This window comes from Stigmatopora argus, chromosome 7 (genome assembly GCF_051989625.1).
Source record: "Stigmatopora argus isolate UIUO_Sarg chromosome 7, RoL_Sarg_1.0, whole genome shotgun sequence".
Classification (NCBI taxonomy): Eukaryota; Metazoa; Chordata; class Actinopteri; order Syngnathiformes; family Syngnathidae; genus Stigmatopora; species Stigmatopora argus.
The window spans coordinates 17,648,070-17,662,394 of NC_135393.1; the positions used below are offsets into that span (position 1 = coordinate 17,648,070).

Genomic DNA, 14,325 nt, shown 5'->3' on the forward strand with positions numbered 1-14,325 from the left:
GTTTGACTAAACATAAATAGATTTTGAAATAAAATATTCTCTTGTCATATGAATTTCAAATATTTTAATACAAAATATTGTAAATATTTCCTGATTCATCCCCGACAATGAGTCAAAATCTAACATTTAAATGACAAGTTTTATGACATTATAAGAAAATAGATCTGACGCACTGTGGATGAATGAATCATAAACGGCCGTTTTATTATTTTAACAAAACTAAACACACAATACAACTTTTTTTTCCAAAGGAATTGTGGTTTTACTTCCTGTGGGAAGTTTGTAACCAAGATAAAAAGACCCTTTATTTAATGTTGTTAATTTAAAACATTGAAAAAATAAAAACGCATAAACACTCCGAAGAAGACAAACCACATCAGCCTAAATAATCGGAAAGCACTTTCAGCTGCTCACAATTGTTCACCACGTCGGGCAACGACAGCAACGTCTGCGAGGAAAAAAACAACAACAAAAAACGGAGTAAGGGGAAAAAAAATAATAATATATATTTTTTTAAAACTCTACGTTTCCGCCGTATTAACATGACGGGATGATAAAAGGAATTGAACTCACCTCTCGCACTTTTGTCATCATTTTGCTCAACATTTGCAACTCCATTTCGCACTTCTCCAAATTTGTCTGTTGGACGGCTTGCTGCAAACGGGCGAAAATTTAAAAAATTGGACGCCGGGGCTTTTTTTTTGACCGGCGCCATTTTGTGCCGACCACTCACGTTTCGTTTTGCCCGTTCCAGGAGTTTCGCTTTGGTCTGCTGCGTTTCCTGAAGGCTCTTATTCAGTCTCTCCACCTAATGGTAATTTAAAAAATATATAAGATAATTCTCTGCATGTCCACTAGGGCAAGGGTGTCAGACTCGAGTTGGTTCGCGGGCCGCTTTAACGTCAACTTGATTTTACGCGGGCCGGACCATTTTAGATATATTTCGATTTTTTTTAACAAATGGATTAAATGAACTAAATTAAAATCCATGAATATTCAGTTTTTTATAGATCTAAAACAATGTTTATTTGCGCTTTTTTTAAATATATTTTTTGATTTTACAAAATGATTTTTGAACTAAAAACAGAAAAAATGGATTAAAAAATTACAATTATTGATTTAAAAGGGGAAAAATCAGGATATTTAATATACAACTATACTCTTCATTTTAGCTTTTTTAAATATATTTTTAGATTTTACAAAATGATTTTTGAACTAAAAACACAGAAAAAAAGGATTAAAAAATTACAATTATTGATTTAAAAGGGGAAAATCAGAAAATTTAATATACTCTTCATTTTAGCTTTTTTTATTTAGTTTTAGATTTTACAAAATAATTTTTGAACTAAAAACACAGAAAAAATGGATTAAATAAATAAAATTATTGATTTAAAAAGGGGGAAAATCAGGACATTTAATATACATCTATACTCTTCATTTTAGCTTTTCTTTATATATTTTTAGATTTTACAAAATGATTTTTGAACTAAAAATACATCTATACTCTTCCTTTTAATTTGATCCTAAAACAGAAGGTCGGCACTCATCATTTACTTTCCCGGGCCACACAAAATGATGCGGTGGGCCAGATTTGGCCCCCGGGCCGCCACTTTAAGACATGTGCACTAGGGCGTCGGTGCCAAATATGTGGTTCTCGGGCCGGAATAGGGGTTCGTCCCGGTCCACGGGAATTTTTGGGAAAGTCCGATACGTTCTAGGTTTTGCGTACAAAAGAACTCTTATTTGAAATGTCATGCTCTTATTTTGGCAAGGCGCCATCAAACGGGAAGTAGCTAGCGAAATGATTTGATTGGAAAACGGAGTGGCACCTCTTGGAGTAAGAAAAGCTTCTGGTCGGTCTCGTCGGTGTCGTCAGCGGTCGTCTGTCCGGCCGCTTTAATCAGCTTGACGCGCAGGATTTGGACTTGGGTTTCTGAGCGTTGGAGCGAGCGACAAAGCTCGCTTGTCTCTTGACGCAACTCCTGTTTAGAATTGGAGGGGAAAAAAAAAGAAAAGCGGGACTTTATCACTGTAAAATGCATTTTAAGTGAGTGGCTTACGTACTGTAACAATTTAGAGCAAGGGTGTCAGACTCGGGTTGGTTCGCGGGCCGCATTAACGTCAACTCAATTTCATGTGGGCCGGACCATTTTAGATATAATATTTAGATTTTTTTTATATAAATGGATTAAAAGCCTTGAATATTCAGTTTTTTATAGATCTAAAACAATGTTCATTTTAGCTTTTTTATATGTATATTTTTAGATTTTACAAAATGATTTTTGAACTAAAAACACAGAAAAAATGATTAAAATGACAATTATTGATTTAAAAAGGGCGAAAATCAGGAAATTTAATATACATCTATACTCTTCATTTTAATTTGATCCAAAAACAGAAAGTCAGCACTCATCATTTACTTTCCCGGGCCACACAAAATGATGCGGCGGGCCAGATTTGGCCCCGGGGCCGCCACTTTGACACCTGTGATTTAGAGCATGTTTTCATCCACTATATTGGACTTTTTTCCCCATCAGACGATATATTACGTTAACGTTTATGTTTACTGCTTGGCTGTTTAGTCTTTGTTAATGGTGCAACTAGTGGGCAGTTTTACTAAAGGAAGTCTCATAAATTAAATTTTTTTAAATTCCTGATTTTATCTTTAAAAAATAAATAAATAAATCCGTAGGGGCCATACCAGTGTTTCCCAACCACCGTGCCATGGGAAATGACTTCCAAGAAATCATGGGTTTTAATATTCCGAGAGAAAAATGTTATTTTGGGGTTAAAATTGAAAATGTGACAAACAATTAATCCATATTGTAATATGGCAAGATTCAAATCATAATATTTCAGGATCAAAGTTGCTTATTTTTAATGTAACTTGAACTGGAAGTGGTTTGGTTTCGTAGGCATCCATGTTGGTGATGTAAAATCCGTGTGACAGCAAAACTGCTTTTCGCATAATATTATGAAATTGAAGTTATCGTGGGAGAAGTAATAAAATTACGATGACGACGGAACTTGGTGGCCTTGGCGAAGTAAGGTGGGTGTGGAAAAATGAGATATTGAAATATTTTTGAAATAATTTCTGTTGATAAAACTAAATGAAAATGATTTTAAACTGTAAATATAGGTGAAAGAATTTTAAATGAGGAGATTTTCAGATGCTGCTCCAGCGTGAGATTAGCGCAATGTTAATTAAAAGTGTGACGCAGCTCAAAAAGGCTTTAGGGCTTCTCACATTGCACGCCAGGCTGTGTTTGGTGGCCGTCTCCTGAGCCTCGGTGACCTCAGTCATCAGCTTACTGATGGTCTTCTCGTTCTGTCGGGAGGGAATGATTCACAGAGCGAAAAGGACTGGACTTTTCCGGCGTTTCGCCGAGCCTCCGACCTGCTCTTGCTGCTGCAGCGCTTGTTCTCGCCGAGCCGCCTGGCCTTCCGCCAGGCTCAGTTGGCGCTTCAGTTGGGCCGCCTCGGCGGTGTGCTGGCTTTTTTCAGCCTCCAGCGCCATCTCCAGGCTAGACCTGGAAAAAAAGAAGTACTACTTTGACCTGACTGTGTTCTGTGAACAATAACATCACTTGGATTGGACATCTATCACTGTAGATGACAGCCAATGAGCAAAAAAAAATGCAGCTTTTTAATGTACATTATCCAAGTTTTTAATTCCTCATTGTGTTCATTCTGTCACAATAATTAGGAAAGTGAAAAATATCAACATGAAACACTTTTACTTTAATAGACTCCAGACCCTAATGAGGATAAAGCGGTTCAGAAAGGTATTGTGCTCTATTTTATTTGAGTTTCCACATTGATGCAACACAGTTTTTTTAAATCTATGACATGCTGACTACACTTTGCAATCTCGCTAGCCATTCTCAGTGTTTTATTTAATTTTCCAATAATGATTAAACTGGGGTATCATCTTATTTTCCATTTTGGTCCAAAACATAGTACAGTGGTACCTTGACCTACGATCAGCTCGTGGTACGATGAAAATTTCGATCGAATAATTCGCCCGCGATACGTTCAAAATTTTGAGATGCGACCAAGCCAGGTGGCCATGACATGAGAGGCTGTTTATCATTGTAGCGCACTGTCTTTTTTGCCGTATCTCTTTCGTGTATAACAGATATCTACGAGCACTGAACGATTTATTCAGACGAGTTTCGACCAGGGAACGCACAACACGCATGCGTGGGCAAAAAGAGGGCTTTCTGGGTAATGAAGTATACTCGTGAACACAACACCCATAGGCAATGGCACCCTTTCTCAGAATAAAACTTCATTACCCACAATCAATATGTAGGTAGGCAGCTGTTGCATTTCCTGCTTTTCCTTCCTTAGCCTGTTAGCTCCCGCGATCGCTTATTCAAGACTACTTCTCGTTGGCAAGTGGTCGTGCGTTGTCCGATTGTGAGGACATTTGTGTGCATCATTTTGGGAATATTTTGAAGGGAATACAACAGCAAACAGCCCACCGATAGCAAACGTGAGGGTGGAGGCGTGGCAAACCGCTAACCCGGAAAACGAAGGTAAAAAAAGATTAAAACAAAATTAGAAATCAGTTTTGTGAAAGTTACATTAAACGTATGTTTGAGTGTCTGTATATATTAATCAAAGTTCATTTAAATTTGTTTGTTTGTTTACGAGTGCCGTGGATAAAGTCCCCCCGAACACCCCCCCGCCTCCGTGTATGTCGCTGTCTCTACCCTCTGCGAAATGAGTCTAATTTTAGTTCTATTAAACACATTTTATTACTATTAAACCACTAGTTATGTATTACTTTGTTAATAGATGGCGAATTAGAATAATTTTTTTTTCCAATATCCTGTTTTTGGTGTTTTTTCAGAGGGTTGGAACAAATTAATTTGTTTTCAGTTCATTTCAATGGGAAACGTCCGCTCGAGTTACGAAAAGCTCGACATACAATCCCAGAACGGATTAAGATCGTAGGTCAAGGTACCACTGTAGTCTACTTACACGGTGCGTTGAAGTTCATCCAAGCGATCGTCTTTAAGCCGCTGCAGTGCCTTGAGGGCGGCGACCAGCTCGGTGACCGTGTTGCTCAGGAGGGCCAGCGGCTCCAACAGGCTGCTCCGCCCCTCTTCCCTGTCCTCCGACACCCCCTCTGCGAGCTTACTTTTCGGTGTGACCGGAAGGCGGGTGAAGGCGCTGTTCTTGCTAAACATGGCATCACTTGGCGAGTCCACGGACACTTCAGGGGAAAATAAAAACACAGAAATTATGCATACCGTTAGATTCATGCCACAATTCTATGGGCAAAATGTAATATACTGCTTACATAATTAATCTAATGCCACTGTTATGTTATTTCTTAGACATTTCTTGATACCATTTTTTATTCTGGTATGAGTATAATTCATGAGAACAAACAAAAAGACAAAGACCCACATTTTGGTGATTAAAATACATGCAAACCATAATTAAAAAAAAAATGAAAATCCAACTTGTTAATCAATTGAGCAAATTGTATTAAGAAAAACAACATATTGCACAGCCCTAACAGGAATGAGTGTTTTAAGAGTTATTAAGCCAAAATTCCAGTTCATTCAATTGATTTTTAAAGTAACTTTAGTTACTGAACAGTTACTGAATCATGGCATTAATTGTTTAATCAAATTGACATAAAAAGTTACCATCAGGTGTGCTGTTTTCCACCTCCTTGCGCCGATCCTGAGCAGTTGACACAAGTGTGCCGTTGTCCTCAAAAGAGCTGGGCGTCGCATTTTCAGACTCCTGCAAAGCCAAGATGGTTTCAGTCGCGCCGAAAAGACGCCGGGCTGCCGTTTTACCGTACCTGTCCGCCGAGCGCCAGGTGCAGCTCGTCGGTCGCCCCCCTTAGCGCGTGGTGTAGCAAGGTGATTTCCGTGACGGCCCGAGCGAGCCCCTTGCCCCGCTCGAGTTTTTCCGCCGTGGCTGCAGCCTGTGCAGCCTGCAGCTGCTCCTGCACGTAAGACGTCTCTTGGCTGCAAAAAGAGGCGGGATTATTGTATCGTGTTTTTTTCCCTTGAGTTTCTCAGGACCTGTGAAGCAATTTCATTGCTTTAGAATAATCTGGACTTGTAGGGAGTTTCGTGTAACACGCTTATTTATGTATTTATTATCTATTTCATTTAAGTCTACAATGTCTTTTTCTGTGTTTTTTGACCTTCTTGATACTGCAACAAAGTGAATTTCCCAAGTATGGGATGAATAAAGTTGAATTTAATCTAATCTACTTTGTAGCCAGGAAGTCTGTGGAATTTATGTTTGACTTTTTTTTCTTAACTTATAGTAAGGACCACGCTGATAGCAGAAGGAATTACGTTCTGACTTGGTAGCCATCTTTGGACAGGACCAGTTGCTTCGCCAAATATAATTAAAGCGTGGACTTTGCGCAACCTATCGTTATTTCAAACGTCAGACAGTATTTTTTGATAAAAGAAATACAGTTTCTTGATATCTAAATTTTTGGTACCCGGACATTTCGTCGCCGGACATTTATTATAATCATGAGAGAGAGAGTTTTTACTTCAGATTGTTTAAAGGAACTTTGACATTAAAATAAAAGGCAATAAATAAAATTGTTTTATTAAAAATGATGTGCAATGGCTCTCTCTCTCTCATGATGATAATTTTGAGAGCGAGAGATTACCTGGTTGATCGCTTTCAACAGTAAAAACTCTCTCTTATGATTATAATTTTGAGAGCGAGCGAATCCGGCGACGAATTGTCTGTCGACGAAGTGTCCATTCGACGAAATGTCCGGGGACGAAACATCCGGGGACGAAACATCCGGGGACGAAACGTCCGGGTACCAAAAATTTAGACGTCTGTTGATTAGAAACCAAACCTTTTCTAAAACTTTCAAAAGCGCAGTATGTAAAGAGTATTTTAGCTGGAGCAATTAATTCTATACTTGCATCTGTCTACTCTGTTTCACAATGGCCACCATCTTAAAGCTAAGCTATAAGAGCAAATATAAATAGCTATAATTGAACCGTTGATGATCAGATAATTACCCAGAAGCAGAAGTAAAAGGCTGTGAGCATATTCTAAAAGAAATAAAGATGACATTAAGCTGAAGTGCTGTAATATTTAAACTTGCTTTTGTAATTTTGCAGCTATTCATTCCATTTTGATCTGCTCTTTTGTTGTTGATGGTTTGTTTTGGAACTGCTGTGTTTATCTACTTGCCCCTCAAAATGTGATTTATACTCCGATGTCGTCCTTTTTTGTTATATGACGAGCGCAGCGGTAATTCCAGTGCTTTGAGGACAAGAGACTCACTCTTTTTGGCGGAGTTCTGCCTTAAGGTCCTCGCACTGAATGTTCCTTTCGTGGAGAACCACGAGCGCGTTCTCGTTTTCGGCGAGCTGCTCCCTGGTCACCTGGTTCTCGGCTTGCAAGAACTGGAACCCAAGCGCGACAAAGCGTTAGCGTTCAACAAAAAGGCCGTTAGCGTTCCTCACCAACGCCTCTCGGGCCACCGAAGCCGACCTCGTTCAATTCCGCCACGCCGCCGAGCTCCCGGCAGACGTCCCTCAGCTCCTGGATCTGCGAGCTCTGCGACTGGTGGCTCGCCATCAACCGCTCGAGATCCCCGTCTCTTTCGGCCAGACGGCGAGCCAGCTCGTCGGCCCCTTCCTCCGCCTGCCGCTTCGACGACGCCAACCTGAAATGGCCGTGAATCGCTTAGAATTTTGTTCAACTGAAAATATTTTCTGGGACGTCACTTACTCCTCTGCAATTTCTTTGACCGCGTTTGCGTCCCTCTGTGCCTCCTCCAACCTGTAAATAAAGCATTTGTCACCATGCTAGAGTTGCTTTTATACGTCAAATCCGGACATGTCTCGCTATCATTAAGGCTTTTCAAAACCTTCACTAAGTCAATTAGTGCTGTGCAATATGCCGCTATACAGTGGTACCTCGACACAAGATCGTAATCCGTTCCGAGACTGAGATCGTATGTCGAGCTTTTCGTAACTCGAGCGAACGTTTCCCATTGAAATGAACTGAAATCAAATTAATTAATTAATTTGAACGAAGCCGCGTTATGAGTGATTTCTCCTTGCAAGTTGTAATCAGTGTATGTCAATGATGTCTTCCTGTTTTATTAAATATTACTAATAATGATTAAATGGCATTAATCATTATTCCATCAGTTTTTTTCCACTCAATATCATCCAGCGCTACTGTCAGGATTTTGGATTTGTTCGAAACATACTTGCAGGTTTCTTCAGCCAACATGTGCTCCAACATGGTATGGGACGCCGTGGTGGAAGACAAGGTGGCCGACATTTGCGTCACGGTGCTCTCCAGCTGAGCTCGCTCGTCCTCGCGCTCCATCAGCTTTTGACGAAGAACACCCACCTCTGGGGTAAAGTTTAAACATTTTTTTTTTTAATCACTTTGCAGCTTGACACATCAAATTGCAGCTGCGTTAGATATTTTACCTGAGGTCAAAATTGTAATCTGTTGATTTAAGTCACCAATCTGTTCTTCGGCATTGTGATGATTTAGCTGGGCTTGCTTCAACTTCTCTTCCAGCTTTGTGGTAAAACAAATTCAAAAAGTGATGAATTACAAGTTGTTTTCCAGGGTTTTTTGTTTTATGCCTATGCTGACCAGTTCGTTCTCTTCCAGCACTCGGTCCCGCGTCGAAATATGTTCGTCTCTCTCCTTCAGAGCGGCTGCCGCCTTCTCATTAAGCTTCGCTAGCAAGGGAGCGCTCCTTTGCACCAGGTTTCTGACAGTCGACAGCTGTTACGGGGAATAAAAACAGAAAAACATGTGATGCCAAGACACATTAAAAAAAAAAAGTCATTTTTTTTCCACCTACTTCTTTGGTCAAATTGGATTGATCCTCCACCGTTTGGCTCACGAGATTCAAAGTAGAGTTGAGGGTTTCGCTGCTGGTTTGGTTCAGTGCGACCTGGGTGTGGAAAATGAAACATAGTGGTAATTATACAGTAGTGACTGGCTTTCATATTTTATTATTTTTACCTGCTCTGTGTAGGTAATATTGAGGGCGGCCAGAAGTTGGCGCTGAGAGCCGACGCTCCTCTCGAGTTCCGCCATTTCGTCGGCGCAGTGAGTTCGTAGCTGCTCCATCGTAGCGAAGGCCTGAAAGTACACGAACGATTGGGTGAAGAGGCCTTTTGAGAGTGCCGATTGAAATCGATATATTTGATACTTACGGCGTGCTTGGATGTCAGGGCGTCTTCCATTTCAGTCTTCATTTGGTCTCTTTGTTGGAAAGCCTCCTTCACTTTCTGTGTCATTCGGAGCTGAGTATCCTTCAACTTTGTGCACTTTGCCTTCATTTCGTCATACTAAAAAAGAGAATGTGTATTGAATTGTAGATAGATGTGATTGGATTTTTTTTAAGTTGTCCATTTTTTTTCAATATTATTTTCTCCTATAGACAATAAAATGGTTTACTATTTTTTTATTTTATTGTTCATGTAGGATTCAATCTTTATCCTGCAAATACTGATTTTTTTTAAACATTGGCCACTCTAATTTTGTATTAAATTTTGTTGTCATTTTTCAAATAACTGTTTTAACAGAAAAATATTCAAATATATTTTGCTATAATTAATGTTAAAAAGACTTCAAAAGTATGACAAAAATATTTCTAAGTAAAAGCATTCTTGCAATTTCATCACTTTACTTCTTGAAACAAAACATGACTATATCTCAATCTCCCATGATTAAAAAAAAGAACATGATATAATTTCAATATTGCTATTTTTCTCAATTCACCTATTCAGGGTGTAGTGCCTGTTGTTACCTGGGATAAGCTTGTAAGGATAAACAGATGGGAAAATGAAAGAATAAATAAATATATTTCCTCTGAGACTCACGTGCGAGGCGAGACTTTGATGATCCTCTCGAACAAATGCCTCCATTTTCTTCATGTCGGTGAGCGCTGCGTCGGTGTCGCTTGTCAAAGATGTCTGTTGGATTACATTTAGTATGGTCTCATCATAATGGATTGGATTTATGGCCTTATTAATCACAGGTAATGATTTAACTGAGTGCCCCGTAAGGGTTGATTTTTTTTTTTTTTAATCTAAATCCAAGTCTCACCATCGTCACACGCATTCCCTGCATGGATTGGACCAGTTCTTGCAGATCTCGTCCATCTTGCTCCAAGTTCCCAATTCGTTTTAAGGCCTCCATATACAAGTCCCTGTACATTGTGGTCTAGGTGTAAAGTACACAAATACAACTAGATATTAGCCACGCATTTAGATAGAACCAATGTTTTTTTTCTCCTGGTCGTTTACCTGGCTGAGCTCCGTGTGGTCCGTCTGTACGGGCCTGTCCCGCAGCTGGGAGGGCGGCGCGCCGGTGGAAGTGTGGCGCGCGAGGGGCGCCCGAGCGGCAGCCAGCTGCTGTACCAAGGCCTCGCCTACGATCATGCTGGACAGCAGCCTCTGCTCCAGCTCCTCTCGGGGGACGCCGTCCAGGTTGCTTGGGATACAGCTGCCAGAACACATAACCAAATAAGAATCGGCGTCCAATGAAAGTTTCTGAGGTGTGAATCTAATCACATTTATAGGATATGAAAGATAAGAAATCACATTGTTCAAACTTCAAGAATCAATATGTTTGGCCATATGGTGTTAATATACAACTTGTCAAGAGTTCATGTATAATATAATATATTCCATATTATAAATGATATCTGGTAGAAGCCAGTTAAAGCATTTTTCAAGGTGGATTGGTAACAACAAACAAGAAAATACCTGAACATTTTTTAAAACCGATTGAAATTGGAGTGCCAATTATAACATTAGATAAATAAGTAGTTATTCTGCAATTTCATTGCTAAAGCGTTACAGACAACTTATTGTTTAAAAAATAAATAAATAAAAATAGCATATCTATTGCTATTGGGGACCCACTCAAAATGATATGACGGGCCAGAAATGTCCCAAAAGCCTTGAGTTTGACACCAGCAAGTCACCAAAAAAATTCTAAAAAAAGTACCAAGTCAATTTTAGTTGTTTATTCGTAATTTTGCAGGTGGAAAATTCTCAAATTTGAATGAAACCCATTTTTATGGACAAGACGACAAATCCAAAAGATGACAAAGTTTTCCGTTTCCATGAATCTGATCAGGTTTTTGCATAACAAATAGCTATATCGATAGAGAAAATAGGATTACTTACTTCCACAGGAGAGGATCTGTGAGCGTGCTAGCGTCGGCTACAGAAAATTCCACTTTCCTCACAAACTCCCCCGACGTATTGAGGCTTCGATCGAATCGTTTCACGGGGGTGACGCCCACGCAGGTGCTGCGGGACTCGACGGGAGGCGGAGCTTGTCCGGCGGCGGCCGCCGCGCGTGTGGCGAAATCCATCTTTCCCGACGCCAGGATGAGAAACTCGGCCATCTGTCGGAGCTGCTGCTGAAGCGGATAGTCCAGGGTGAAAGGCGGCGCTGACCCCTTGACCTTTTTCGTCAAATCCGTCTGTAGATTCTCCGACTGGGTTTTGTTGCAGAGAGTCGTGGAGTTTAAAAGTGGGCTGGGGATCGGGCTCTCCAAGTGCTCCGCCCACCAAGCGGCTTGCTCGTCGTTGTCTGGCGAAAGGGTGTTCTTCTCGCAATCGTTGACGGTTTCCCGGCAAGCTCTCATGAGGGACTCGGACGCCCTTCGGACGGGACTGATGAGATGCAGGGCCGATACGACCGAAGGATACTCGGAAAGTACTTTGAAAACATTGGGCACCGTCTCCGCCAGGGATTGGCCAGCGGCGGTCGGCGCTTCGGGTCCGTCGTCCGACGAGCCGAGGGCACTGTCCTTTGCCTCGCTGAGTTCCAGATGCCGTTGCGTATCCGCGAGGGCATCGGGTTCCTTAGGTAAAAGTCCTGGGTCTGACTGACCGGTTGCAATTTGTTCAACAGTCTCGTTTAAAATTCCAGTCAACACGGGGCTTCCGTCATTGAATTTGTGTTGGACCTCCAAAGAACCTGGATTGAAGGACATCGTTTTGGAGGCTGGTGTAAAAGTAAGCAAGTCGTTATCATTTTGACTCCTTTGAATGGAATCCAGTAGATCTTCATTGTTTTGTTGGGTCTGGGAGTCGTCAGTTTGTTTCTGTGTACACACAAAAGACCCCAAACGACAGTACGAATGTTCAAATTGATCACCGCACTCCTGAAGATGAGTAGCTAAAAAGCTAGCTTCTGGATGATCTGTCGTCGTTTGCTCTGAAGGAAGAAGAACGGTCTCGTCTGCCATTTTGGTGACATTGGAAACTGAATTGAAAGACATTGTCTTGGAGGCTGGTGTAAGAGTAACCAAGTCGTTATCATTTTGACTCCTTTGAATGGAATCCAGTAGAAGATCTTCATTGTTCTGTTGGATCTGGGAGTCGTCAGTTTGTTCCTGTGTACACAGAAAAGACCCCAAACGACAGTACGAATGTTCAAATTGATCACTGCATTCCTGAAGATGAGTAGCTAAAAAGCTAGCTTCTGGATGATCAGTCGCCGGTTGCTCTGAATGAAGAAGAACGGTCTCTTCTGCCATTTTGGTGACATTGGAAACTGAATTGAAAGACATTGTCTTGGAGGCTGGTGTAAGAGTAACCAAGTCGTTATTATTTTGACTTATCTGAATGGAATCCAGTAGAAGGTCTTCATTTTTCTCTTGGATCTGGGAGTCTTCAGTTTGTCCCTGTGTAGACGCAAAAGCCTGCAACGACACTTCCTCTTGTTTCAAAGTCTCCACATTAGGCTCCAAACGACAGTATGGGTGTTCAAAGTGATCACCGGATTCCTGAAGATCAGCAGCTAAAAAGTTAGCTTCCGGATAATTGGTTGCCATTTGCTCTGATGGAAGAAGAATGGTCTCGTCTGCCATTTTAGTGACATTGGAAACTGAATTGAAACACATTGTTTTGCCTGCTGGTGTAAGTGAAATGAAGTTGTTATCATTTTGAGTCTTTTGAATGGAATCCACTAGAAGATCTTCATTGTACTGTTGGATCGGGGAGTCGTCAGCTGGTTCCTGTGCACCCACAAAAGACTGGAACAAATCTTCCCCTTGTGCCAAAGTGTCCACATTCGCCTCCAAACGACAGTACGGATGTTCAAAGTGATCGTCGCATTGCTGAATATCAGCAGCCAATAAGCTAGCTTCAGGATGACCGGTTGCCATTTGCTCCGATGGCAGAAGAACGGTCTCATCTTCCATTTCAGTGACATTGGAAATGTCCACTTGACCTCCAGTGCAGGTAAATGACTTGAATGTTACATCACAGACTGCACTGGAAGACTTGGTCGCACTTGGGAAACCAACAAATGGGGTCTCCAGTTGCTCTTGAATGCAGTAGGGATGTTCTTCGTGTACGCTGAAGATCTCACCGGTGTCCATGTCCTCTTTTTCGAAGGTCTTGCTTTGAGGCAAAACAATGCTGTCTTCTGGACATGAAGATGGTTCTTCTGAAACAATCACTTGCCCATTAGAGAAGGTGAAAGATTTAAATGTGACATCAGAAAATGCACAATCGGCCATTTCAGTGGTTTGTGTCATTTGGGCTGGTGGAGGAGAGCAAATGCCAAAATCCTGTTGGTGGAATAATGACTGTGTTAGAATTGCAGAATGACAAAAGGCAAAATTTCTTCCCAAAACAATTTTGAGAGAAACATTGAGCGCACCTGGTTCAAACGTGATCTGGATTTACGTCTGATTGGAGTCGGAAGAAAGTGCTTCTCATTTTCCAAACTTCGCAGGGGAACACGAGCACAAATCCTGGAAGGCTAAATAAACATTCAAAGCAATGAAAAAAACTATGGAAATGAAAGTACGTAGAAATTTGACGATGCTACAGCAATGCAAACAATACAAAGTTATGCTCACCGAGCCTTCCACGCTTTGATTTGACATCACTGGAATTGTAGAAAACGTCCGGTATTTGAGCAAGGAATGGAATTCATTAAAATAACATTTAAAAAAAACTGTATCGTAATTATAGACCACTATAATTAGTTATTCGGCCCAGAGAATGCGACATTAACAACGTACTTAACGGCGACGGTTGACAGTATTCTTTCACGAAAGATGGGATTAGCTAGTTCTTCCTGCCATATCTTAAACGTTTACAAATGATTAAAATTTGTATAACTTAACAAAAACGCCTAAGACTTACAATATCACATATTTCGAAAAATTCGTCAAACCGTGAAGTTGTCAACAACGCCGCTGCATTCAAAAACTGAAACAGGCGCGTCATTGGTCAATTTTTTCTTCTACTGTTTTTTTATGGCAGGCTCGTAGACAAATGTTACAGTTGCGCC

General features: G+C 40.9%; 1 protein-coding gene across 1 annotated transcript; it reads right to left on the minus strand.

Annotated features, from left to right (window-relative positions):
• Positions 1 to 106: 106 nt before the first annotated feature.
• spag5 (sperm associated antigen 5) lies at positions 107 to 14,253 on the minus strand. The gene is made up of 26 exons (XM_077604812.1): positions 14,178 to 14,253; positions 14,059 to 14,118; positions 13,889 to 13,917; positions 13,687 to 13,788; positions 11,193 to 13,594; positions 10,305 to 10,503; positions 10,105 to 10,221; positions 9,879 to 9,971; positions 9,210 to 9,344; positions 9,016 to 9,135; positions 8,852 to 8,944; positions 8,638 to 8,772; positions 8,466 to 8,559; positions 8,237 to 8,384; positions 7,750 to 7,800; positions 7,510 to 7,684; positions 7,300 to 7,421; positions 5,828 to 5,996; positions 5,667 to 5,766; positions 4,990 to 5,224; positions 3,398 to 3,530; positions 3,248 to 3,328; positions 1,830 to 1,982; positions 734 to 808; positions 574 to 654; positions 107 to 448 (listed from the first exon to the last, which is right to left on the minus strand). Exons 3-26 carry the CDS (start codon positions 13,913 to 13,915, stop codon positions 377 to 379), a joined length of 5,112 nt encoding a protein of 1,703 aa, XP_077460938.1. The 5' UTR covers positions 13,916 to 13,917; positions 14,059 to 14,118; positions 14,178 to 14,253; the 3' UTR covers positions 107 to 376.
• Positions 14,254 to 14,325: the final 72 nt, after the last annotated feature.

Excerpts from the sequence above, each read along its gene's own strand:
- spag5 (XM_077604812.1), bottom strand. The coding sequence starts at position 13,915 with ATGTCAAATCAAAGCGTGGAAGGCTCG. Across the intron at positions 1,983-3,247 it reads AACACAGCCTGGCGTGCAAT|GAGTTGCGTCAAGAGACAAG; the intron begins GTGAGAAGCCCT and ends AATTCTAAACAG. Across the intron at positions 655-733 it reads TGGAACGGGCAAAACGAAAC|CAAGCCGTCCAACAGACAAA; the intron begins GTGAGTGGTCGG and ends GCCCGTTTGCAG.